At 33.3% G+C, this 12,155-nt stretch overlaps 1 protein-coding gene across 3 annotated transcripts; it reads left to right on the top strand.

Annotated features, from left to right (window-relative positions):
• The first annotated feature begins 669 nt into the window (after positions 1-669).
• Positions 670-11,773, top strand: LOC105251316 (serine protease nudel). Of its 3 annotated transcripts, none has more exons than XM_011258015.3 (25): positions 670-748; positions 863-976; positions 1,292-1,450; positions 1,577-2,701; positions 3,236-3,847; positions 4,047-4,244; positions 5,035-5,198; positions 5,357-5,484; positions 5,671-6,153; positions 6,284-6,582; positions 6,856-7,000; positions 7,072-7,208; positions 7,382-7,639; positions 7,785-7,929; positions 8,101-8,270; positions 8,333-8,446; positions 8,531-8,717; positions 8,896-9,231; positions 9,434-9,619; positions 9,713-9,860; positions 10,000-10,165; positions 10,340-10,522; positions 10,703-10,940; positions 11,093-11,206; positions 11,294-11,773. In XM_011258015.3, coding segments are annotated over exons 1-25 (6,111 nt in total). In that variant the 5' UTR covers positions 670-747; the 3' UTR covers positions 11,595-11,773. The 3 variants fall into 3 exon arrangements, with proteins under 3 accessions (XP_011256317.2, XP_025263644.1, XP_025263643.1); XM_025407859.1 differs by having other exon boundaries at positions 7,072-7,217; positions 10,346-10,522; XM_025407858.1 differs by having other exon boundaries at positions 7,072-7,217.
• Positions 11,774-12,155: the final 382 nt, after the last annotated feature.

Raw genomic sequence — 12,155 nt, 5'->3', positions numbered from 1 at the left:
AATTTTGGTTTTTTATATATAAACGATTCCTACTTTGTTTGTATTGGACAATAAAAATAATTAGTTTCAACTAGGATTGAGTGTTTCTTGCGAGTGCTATACTCGAATTAATTTTTATGCGAAGGAAAGATCATAAATTTCTCATATTATTATGCAAATGCATAAATTTATCATACGATTTTCTACCTGTTTTTTTTTCTAACAAAAGTAACTTTGCGAAATGTGGAACTTTTTCCATAATGAAGAGTAATAGTTTCTCATTGAGGCCGAGAGTTTGCGGGTAAAAATTTCACTTAATTCAATTTGAAAATGAAAGACATTAATCACAAGCGTTATTTGTAATTTTCTTTTAAACGTAATAAAAGACTGCGAGACGAAGGAGTTTAAGTTCTCGAATCTATACAATGAGAGACCAATTAATATTTGTGCATTAAGCTTGTCTTTGGAATTTATATTTAACTTCTCTTTTTGTAAAAGTCTAAAATTTCATTCACAGTATTTTTCCAAGCTTTGCAACAACGACGACACTTGTCGAAATGCGTGTAAGGAGGTTCATTCACACGGATGCAACAAGAGACGAAATAATCTGTCAGCAATTTTTCGCTGACATACCGTTGACGAGGAATCACTCTGTCAAATCCTGAGTTAGTCGTCGTCGACATGATCTAGTGTAAGGATCGGCAAAGCTATAAAAAACTTTATTTGAGAAAACTTAGTTTAAAAATCAAGTTCAGAAAATTTTATATAAGTAAGTAATATGAAAAAATAATTTGTTTTGCATTGCATATATTCGAATATTTAATATAAATTAATTAACAAAATGCGATTAATCTCAATCTTAATTATTTTCTTTAACAATTAGTGCGCTTTATGAATAAATCGGATAAAATGCATTTTGGTCAACTCTCGCCGAAGATGGTTGATATTCCTATCCATTCACCATGTTGTGCTGTGTTGATGAACTCGAAAGACACAGGTAAATTTTATTGCTCTATAATATATGATACTTGAAGAAAAAGAAATCTAATCTTTGCTAAAAATTTTAAATATAATAGATAATATAAAAGAAAAATGTGTAACAGAAATATATTATATTTATAATTTATTATATTTATTATATTATTATATTTATATTTATAATTATATTTATATATATTTATATATATATTTATAATTATATTTATATTATATTTATTATATTATTATATTTATTATATTTATATTTATAATTCATAAATATATATATTACATTAAACTTGTAATAATATTAATTATTATTGTGACTTTTCAGGGAAAATAGGAGACAAATCTAAGACAAAATCGGACGAATGCAGTCGTTCAAAATTTTGCGGAAAGAAATGTATTATTTTAAGCACAGTAGGCTCTCTTTTACTGATAATGACCTTGTTGAGATTCGTGTTTCTTATAATATTCGTGAATAATACTCCAGGTTAGCAAATGTCATACATGTAAACAGATCAGTGTATTTTATTTTCGCTGAGAAATTCATTCGACGTGGTCGTCGATTTTCGATGTTTTCGAAGAGTCATCTCTTTTACCATGATTCGTATTTCAGCTCGCGTTCAGCCGGAATCACGCATGGAACGAATCATTAAGCAAAGTTATCTTCTTGCTAGATCGACGGAAAGAATGATCGATAAAGACTCATCTTTCAGAAATCAAACGAAGCTCACGAACCAGATAACGCAAGCTGTAGAAGACGATGCGTTTCCGACGATGAATGGAGGAGACATGCGTTTCAAACGAGAAATATCACGCGCGAGAAGAGACTGCGAGATGAGCGCTGAACGTTGCGAGATGCTGTTGCAGACGATGGAAAGCTATCTCAAGACGCTCAAGAATAATGCGCTAAGCGACGAAAATCCCGTACCCGTATTGGACATTTTAAAGTGTCTGCGGTGCAAGAATCTGCAATCGTCTATCGCAAAAAAATTCAACGAGGATCCTATGCGATCGCAGGATCAATATTTCCCCCTTGGGAAAGTCGAGCAAAGTCGCTCGAACGATTCCGGCATCATCGCCATCAAATTGCTGGATGAGGAAGAGGTTAAACGGGCGGAAGTAAATCGAATGGAAGCGGTGAAAATCCAAGTGACGACTTCTCTTATAAGCAACATACCGCAGGATTCTGCGAATCAATCATTGAGAAACGATTCATCGGGAACCATCACTAGTTCATCAGTTAATGGCACAAATTATAATAATAGTCAACAGATAGATACAAATACGGCTGGTATTAATAACAGCTCGACGATGAGCATAAATAAAGAATCGGATAATTTAATGACAATCGACTCGCGTACAATGACGAGCCGAATCAATGAGAACAGTTCTTCCGCATCAAACGTCGATCAACAAATTGAAAGTGGAAGTATTACGAGTGAAACGGTAACGCTGCAGTTTAATGCAACGGAGTTGAATAACACGACACAATATACCGTCGCAAAAGACGATACAATATCCAAAAGAATCACCGATTATTCAGTCGAATCAACTGAAGCAAATACGCGATATACCATTAATATCATAAAACAGATTGAGATTACTGAAAACGTGACGAGTATGCCAGCAGGATACGACGTGACAGAAATCGACAACGATGATGACAACGCGACGTATCCTTCAGTGCAACCTTCGCTGGAAGGTCACCCGGAAAATCAATCGGCTACAACGATAAACGGTAGGTCGCAAAATTACATAGAAGAGCAACAGTGAAATAATTAAAGGGATGCAGGCGAATCCGACGACATCAAACTTGCTAACTAACTTGTTAACATTAATACTTGCGCTCTGCCTCTCAATGCGCTTCTCTAAATTAATTATTATATCTCCTTGCTTTTCTAGTCAATTCCTTTTGCGTTCTATCTCTCATGCGAGATACTTTCTCTATAATTTATTAAAAAAAAATTATATGTGTAGAAGCGTGTAATAGAAATTTTTATAAACTGCATAATCGCGTCAAGTTTTATATAAGCCGAATGAAAGTTCTCGGGAATTCATTTATAATGTAAGAAGTTTGACGCGACTTTAAATGAAACGTTCGAAGTTTATTTAACTATTTTACTCGAATAATTTTAAAATAAAAATACTAATTTGTTTCCAGACCGTCATAACTGAACTCTGAAGTTGCTTTCGCTCTTTATTAATTAGCAAAACGTAAATAATTTTTTCAAAATATAACAGTTGCAACTTTTAAAGTAAACAATAATTTCAGGATCAACGAAAGATCACAGCGTTTTCAGTAAATTCACATCGGACGATCGTTCTGAAACGAAGAACAGCAGCGAGCAACCCATTCAAGCAACTTCTGAGAGCACGAAATCCTTCCAGCAATTGCAGATGTTACCCACGATGTTACATGCCGTTTGCATTTATGATTATTCAGTTAACCAGTCTTCTAATATGCCGTTTCCAGCGTTCTTTTATCCAGATTCGTCTGATCCTTCCATTATGCAAAATCATAAATTTCCATTCCCAAAGTCATCTTATCGAGGTTCCCCGCCGTCGAATTACATGCAACTGCAGACGAATACGATGCAGTTTATGCCGAGATTCGGTTATGCTGGCAATCTGCCGCAAACTCAAGTAGCGAGACAAGATACCGGTCTTACGGGATCAACACCAAACGTATCACCGATCAATCAACAGCCAATGGAAAAGCCGTACTTTTGCGGCTACATGTCATTGCCGATTCTTCACCTCTCGTCGATCTCTGACACGTTGCCATCTGGTCGTTTCTCTGTTGACAATGTGAAGGATTCTCCGCCGGAAGGACCACGAAAACTTTTTCAAAAGGATGGGACTGTCATATCGCAGGACGACTCAGGTAAACAAAGTGGATTCTTTCAGTGTTAACCTGTCGCTCCTTTCCTTTTTGGCATCGTTAACAACACTTGTTTGCTATTTTAAATTTTAAATTAAGTTTACATTAAATACAAATTTTCTAAGAAAATAAAAATAAATTAGAATATTGCTTTTAACAATATGATAATTGTGTAAGATAATTGTGTGTTGTACTGTTTCAGTGTACAAGTGTCCTAAAAATTATTATCAGTGTGATAATCTGTTCTGCATTCCGGAGATTAATAGGTGCGACGGTCGTGTTAATTGCTTTGATGTCAGCGATGAAACGAGCTGCTCCTGCAAGGATCGGGTATCACAAGATCAAATTTGCGACGGTTATTTTGATTGCCCACATGGAGAGGATGAGCTCGGTTGTTTCGGTAAATTACGAATATTTCACATATAGAATTTTTTGTATATTCATAATTTTACTTTATAAATAATTTATTTAAAATATTTATTTATTCAATTAAAACATTATACACCGCTTTAATAGATCTAATTTGAAGCAATATATATGATACAGCAGAAATCTAAGGAATCAACTGAGTATACATTTTTTCTATCTTATTGGTTATTAGAATTAAAATTAATTGTTTAATTTTTAACAAAAATAAAATTCGTTTAATAATTAATTATAAAATAATAATAAAAAAATTATAAATATAAAATTATAAATATTCTCTTCTCTATATTGCTATAGATATTCACCAGATGACGCTAAATACTAGCTACATTTATATAAGCTACTTTACCCACGAAACCTCTCCCCATGCATAAATGCTTCATGCGAAAGACATAATATTTACCATATTATTATTAACTTTATGCATATCTACAAATTTGCGCAATGGGAATCCTGTTATAATTTTATGTGTCGCATATTCCTTATGTATTTTGTATATGCATGTATTTCTTAAAATCTTTCTGTATTACATGACATGTAAAATTATAAAGATTCTATCTCGAATTTTGTCACTCAAAATTATAGATCACTTAAATTTTAAATTTATTATTTATTTTTGCTTCAAAAAGACTTTTTAGTCGATATTTAAAACTTTATTGTTAGAAGCAAAGATATAAGTTTAAAATTTAAATAATCGGTAAGTCGCACGACAAAATTCGGGATATATTTATCATACCATATATATTAAATCGTTTAATTTTTAGATTGCCCGGCAGACTCTTTCAGTTGTAATTACGATCCAAATAATCCACTGAAACATAGTTGTGTGCCACTTTCGCAACGTTGCGACGGTATTGAACAATGTTCTAACGGAAAAGACGAACTGGACTGCACTATACTTTCGGAATCCTACATAAGTCCAAAAGATGTACGGGCAAAAATGTATTTTTATCACACACACACACACACAAATATTTAAATATATAAGATTAATCTCACTGATTTATCACCGTTTATACTTGAGCGCATTATTTGCTTTTATTATTACTTCTACTTGTAAATTATGTGATGATATTTCATTTTTAGATATCTACTGTTGGTTATACTCAAGGATATTTGCATAAAAACGTACAAGGACAATGGTATCCCGTTTGTTCGGCCACATCTTCATGGGCAATTGATGCCTGTTTATCGGAAATTGGTCAACCGCTAACGTACGTCATTAATTATTATACAATGTACAACATATATACATATGATGTTATATTTTTATGTACATATTATAATATTATCAGAAATGTATATATGATAATATTATATTAAAAATTGAGATGAAAATTTATGCTAATAATTTTGATTTTAGTTGACGAATTTTTATTATATTGATTATATTTTTACAGAGCTATGCCGGATATACAAAGGATACGTGTGCCTGAAAACGTCTTTCAAGATCCTTACGTAAAAGAAATAGACGGTCAGATAAAATTGGCATCGTGTTCGGGTACGGCAATATTCGTAAAGTGTCCGCCGTTACCGTGTGGCATAAAAACCATCCCCCATCAGGATTTTTCCTATATTGTCGATACAATGAGAAACGATTATGCATACAAAAGGCAGGCAAAGGAACAACACGTCTCGTATAAGTTCAATAAGCTTTATCAAGAAACACTGAGGCTATTGGATACGAATTCGGCGTTCGAGAAGAAAGAGCAAGATCAAAACGACACCCTCGTCGGGGCACAATCACGAGTGGTCGGCGGTCGAGCGAGTCAGCCCAAAGCCTGGCCATTTCTGGTTGCCATTTATAAAGACGGTCATTTCCATTGCGGTGGCGTTATTATCAGTGAAATACACGTACTCACCGCGGGTCACTGCATGGATGGGTAAAAAGTGTTTCTAAACAAGTATTCTTAGCTGATAACTTTATAATACATAAGCGCTGAATGTACAAACGATTAGCTTTCTCAAGGTATAAATATGCCTTTTCATCGAAAATTTCTTGATAAATTTCAGATACGAGAAACATTATTACGAGATACAAGCTGGCACGCTCAGACGATCTTCATTTTCACCGACGGGTCAGTCGAGGAGAGCGAAATTCATAGTTCTTCATCCGGATTACGAAAAAAAACATATGCAGAACGACGTATCACTTGTCATGCTGGACAAACCGTTCATTTTCAACCGATGGGTTCGCCAGGTTTGCTTGCCATCGCCAAGTATCATGGGCCCTGAATGGGAAGAGGAACCATCACCATTATCTATGTGCGTTGCTATTGGATGGGGAGCCTTAAGAGAAGATGGACCAAATTGTAAGATAAATTTTATTTATAATCCGAATAAAATAAGTTCATATATCTGTTTAATAATAAATATAATATTCTTATGAATCGCATTTAATTGATTTTTTATTTTTATAAACAAGATCTCTTTCTACTCTCATGTAGATCAAAAAGTAACATGGAAAATTTTGCAAGACAAAATAAAATATATTAAAATCTATTTCTTAATTTGAAGTCATTTCTTTTATCAAAAATTATAGAAGCATTGAAAATAATCTAATAAATAACAAACAATAATTTTAGCGGATTATTTGCGAGAAGTGGAAGTACCGATCTTGCCAAAATGCAAGCATTTGCCCGATCGGAATAAGGCCACAATCTGTGCAGGATATCCTGAAGGTGGCCAGGATACTTGTCAAGGTGATAGTGGTGGTCCTTTGATGTGCAGGTAAAAATTATAACGCATCGAAAATCTCTCCTTTTATTATTGTTATAAAAATATAAATATTTTTCCCATAGAAGACAAGATTTTGATTTACAAGCGATATGGTACGTGGCGGGTATAGTTAGTCATGGTGACGGATGCGCGCGTCCAAACGAGCCGGGTGTTTACATGAAAATAAGTTATTTCTTGGACTGGATTCAACAAATGTCTGGTATGTTAAGTAAGTATTTAAAAATTTTTTAAATAATTACACGGAAATATTTTCTATAATTTCTATGATGTTATTACAAATAATTGGGATTTGAGGGAATTAAACATAGATTTTGCGCGTAAAAATATTGCGCTTTTTTCTAATATTTTCATTTTAAATATATTATTTTGCAGATAATTTTATGGAGCCCTTTTATGATTTTGAAAGACCTTTGGCCAATTGTCCAACATTTAGCTGCGACGATGGAAAGTGTTTGCCGATAGAACGACGTTGTAATCGAATTATAGATTGTTTGAACGGAGAAGATGAAATTGAATGTTACCTGTCTGAAGTATCGAATATGAATAATATCAAATACAAACAATCAAACTCCGATGAAATAGTAAAATCACAAACAGATAAAATATTCGACGATAAAAATATGAAAAATCGTAAGTTACAAATTTATCTTTTGATAATTTTATTATAGATCATAAGTTTCTGTGTGATTTTTAATAAAATAATTAAAAAATGATACACACGAAAATCTACAAGTATCTATATTTATTATATGCTTTGTGAAAATTTATATCACAGAAATGAGCACGGAAGCAATTCCCATCTTTACTTCTCACCGTTTCTTCTATAAAATACAGACCGATATTAATGAAGACTCTAATATGTTAAATACTACAGTAACACCTAAAACAACAAGCGTTAGATCAACGTTCACATGCAAGAGGTAAGAGAAATATTATACATATAATTGTAATATTTATATTACAATTATCAATAATATAATTAAATACATTAATTATCAATAATATAATTAAATACATTAATTATTTACATTACAATTATCAATAATATAATTAAAACTTTATATGAGAAAATCAATGTCTCTTTTTTTTAGATTGATTCAAACTATAACGATCAATAAGAGATGCGATAAGCACTTGGATTGCGAGGACGCTACCGATGAAGAGGACTGCACTTGTCGAGATTACCTGTCGAATCAGCAACCAATGGCGATTTGCGACGGACATTTGGATTGTTACGATGAAACGGATGAAAAAGATTGCGGTATGCGATCAAACGCGATCCTGTCCGTTTTCTATTCGACGAATAATTAATCTTTTTTTCAGGTATATGCGGAGCCGACGAGTTTTACTGCTTTAGGAGCGAAGGGTGCATCCCGATAATGAATAAATGCGACGGCTACCTTGATTGTCCTTTGAACGAGGACGAACTTGATTGCCGTAAGAAAGAGCATAATATGAAATTTTAAATAATACGTGTGTGTGAAAACAATAACTGACATCGATTCGTCATTTTCTTTTCAGTTGCATTGACTGACGGAGAATATGTAAATGTGAACAGCGATGATCAGACAGTTTTAAATATGGAGGGTTTACTCAGTAGATATTATGATGGAACGTGGCACGTGCAGTGTCTCGAAGCAGAGATATTGGCTAATAATACCGTAACGTCGATGATCGGACAGAATTTATGCGAATATCTTGGATTTGCGTACGTTTCTCTCGACTTTTTCAAATTTGTAATAATTCAATAAGTTTAGCATTTTTATCTTTATGCACGAGCAATTCCCTAAATATTACATTATGGCAATATTTGGATCAAAAATTATTTTAATTAATTATAAAATAATTAAAATTGTAATTAAAAAATATCTGTATCACATGTGCAGAAATCCGCAGTCAATGGATAAAGTCGTCGCGAATAAGACGGTGCTGGAAACGAGATTCTGGCGAAAGTCGGATAACATTACAAGTTACGAACCTTCACCGGGGCACGTCGCGGCGAGCGAAGAAAACGAGACCTGTACGACGCTACGGATTCGCTGCAGACAGGTTTTGAGCAGCAGCGTTGACTCGCACCTGATCGTCGATCCGAGAACCGGCAATCGTACTTACCTGTGGCCATGGCTGGCCGCTATCTTCGTCGACGGCCATTATCGCTGCTCGGCCTTGCTTGTGGAACCAGACTGGCTTCTGTCCAGCTCGAGCTGCACGAAAGATATAAAGTGAGTGAACTTCCTGTCTTTGTTCAAGATTCTTCTTTAAATATATTTTTAAATATACTTTTTTGATACTATATTTTGATACATCTGTCAAATGTAGATTATGCAAAATTTAATAAACACTTCCAACACTCTAAATTTTTCAATTTAAAAATTCGACTTTTTCGACGATGAATGAAAAGGCGTAATGAAAAATAAATTATAGATTATCGGTGAATTATACGACAGCATTGCTTGGACAAAGCCGCTCGTACCTTTACGTCGACGGCCCTCACCAACAGATTTCGGTCGTTGATGAAATCAGGAACGTGAAATCGGAAGTCTCCTTGCTCCATTTGAAAACTGCAACGAATCTTACTCGTTACGTTCAACCATTATTTATAGAAAAGAAGTGAGTATCTTAATCACACATATGTATATATATCTCTTATTATAATAAATATAATATTTATTTATACTGATTATATTTATCGAATTTTTACAGAATCTACCCGCCAGTAAAGAACGATTTATGCGTTGCTGTCGGTACAAACAAGGAATACGTGACACAATCGATCTTTCTGCAACCGGTCCTTGAAAATTGCGAAAATTGTTATCGCTGCTTTGTTGAAGCTTCAGATTTCAAATGTCGGGTAAGTGACCTTATAATATTGAATATGATTATTTATATTATAATTACATATCTATTCCATTTAAAATCTTATTTCTATTAATTTTCTAAAATATATAGATTAGAATTAAATTTTTATACCATCTTTTCTACACTCTTAGATCAATGAAACTTCATCGGATTGGAGCGGAACTGTGTTCTGTCGAAACGAGAAAGGATGGTATCCCACGGCAGTATTTCACGAAAACGACGATTTGTGCAATTTCCAAAGCATGCAAAACTTGACGAGCATCGATTACATCCACGCTTTCTTCATACATTCTTTAGGTCTGTTGGTCATATTGTAGATATTTTATACATAAAATGTCTTTATGCCACCAATCCAGGCATCTAATTAATATTATCTATTGTCGCTTTAAAAAAAATATTTCGTATAATTTAATTGTTCCATCGCTGTGTCGAACAGCGATGGAACAATTAAATTATACGAAATATTTTTAGAAACAGATTTAGAGCCAACACCGGAACCAACATGCGATGGCGTTCGATGCAATATTGGACAGTGCATCCCTTGGAATCAAGTATGCGATGATATAGTAGACTGTCGAGATGGTTCGGACGAGAAAGACGAAATGTGCGTGCGCGAAATGCAACAAACTAGAAACAGTAGTAATAAACCTAAAAGTAAGTAATTTTATCAGAATTTATAACAAAATTGAATCAATTTAAAATTCAAGATACAATTATATGTATAGATTATATTAATTGATTTGTTAGCTCTACGATTACTCAGTAGTTTTTGATTAATTGTAAATTAATTTTCTCCTGTATATAAATCCATCTCTTGTTTTTTATTATATATAGAATGTGCAAAGTCGGAGTTGCAATGCAAGAATGGTGAATGCATCCCGAAGAGCGCATTTTGTGACGATAAAGTGGACTGTTCAGACGGAACGGACGAACCCATAACATGCACCTGCGCGGAATACTTAAGGCTAACAATACCGAAACGGCTGTGCGACGGTGTGCGACATTGTCTCGATAAAACCGACGAGTCGCCGAAAATGTGTCAATGCACACAAACTAGCTTCAAATGCAACACGTAAGACATGTTACACAATATAATTTTGATATCATTCGTAAACAAACTTTAAAACATTAAGTAATATTGTAGAATAAAAAAAAACATGATAAATTTTAGAGAAATTATTATAATCAATAACATAAAAAATTGTAAATATATTTTATACACAGAACAAACGACAATGTCTGCATCTCGCAAGATTTCGTGTGTGATGGTGACAAAGATTGTCCGAATGGCGAAGACGAAGAGGAATGCACAAAGATTGAAGAATCGACAGATAACAGGTCAAATGAAAAATCTTATAAACTCTATAAGTAATATAAAATAAAAATAATTGCATATAATAATGATGGTTCTAAATTATTTTGTAGACCTGGTACGGGAGAAGTGATGCAACAATCTTATGGCGTATGGCATTCTCAGTGTTTTTCGTCACCAGTAACATCGCAGGAAGAAGCAACGATCGTATGCCAAAAGCTCGGTTATACAGATGGAAAGATTGATTTTGAAAATCAAACTTTGAGCGAGCCTGTTGTTCCGTCTCGTGACGATTTTTATATGGTACGATTAAATCCGAACACATGGATAACGATGCGCCATGATAAACCACTTATAACTTTGGTCCAACCGGAAGAACCCTGCCACCGTCTCTTCGTCACATGTAATTCATGAAAAGCATAAAAGAGTAAGATATTCATTAGATTATTTTTATTCTACATCCTATTAAACGATGCTTGAAGGGCGATAATATTTTTTTCACTTTAAAAATTAATTTAGGAAACATAAAACATGATCTATTTCACACTCGTTTCATATATTCGTTAATTTATTTAGTTGTAATGAGACTACAAAATGAATGAGTTATGTTAGAAATAATTTTTTTTTAATTAAATAAATAAGTTTATTACGTCTATGTTTATCTAACATCAAACTATGTGATATTTTTCATAATTTGTGAATTAAATATTTTAATATTGATTTCTACTAATATATTATAAATTATCGCTTATGCGACTGTATGTTTTCCACTTCCCTAAAATAGGAAATATCATAATCTTAAAATGCAATAAAGGTATACGTGTTTGTATCGATGAATAAGAAATGTTGTATATAAAATATGAAATGTACATTTTTGTAACTTTTTATCCCATAGAAAAAATTCAAATATTTGTATCGCGAAATTACTATTTTCGAAAGATACGATCGAATTTTCTAATACCTCCATAAAGTCGC

This window comes from Camponotus floridanus, unplaced genomic scaffold (genome assembly GCF_003227725.1).
Source record: "Camponotus floridanus strain SB8 unplaced genomic scaffold, Cflo_v7.5 scaffold1, whole genome shotgun sequence".
Classification (NCBI taxonomy): domain Eukaryota; kingdom Metazoa; phylum Arthropoda; class Insecta; order Hymenoptera; family Formicidae; genus Camponotus; species Camponotus floridanus.
Note: the sequence above shows the minus strand (reverse complement) of the source record. Positions and strands in the feature narration are given on the sequence as shown.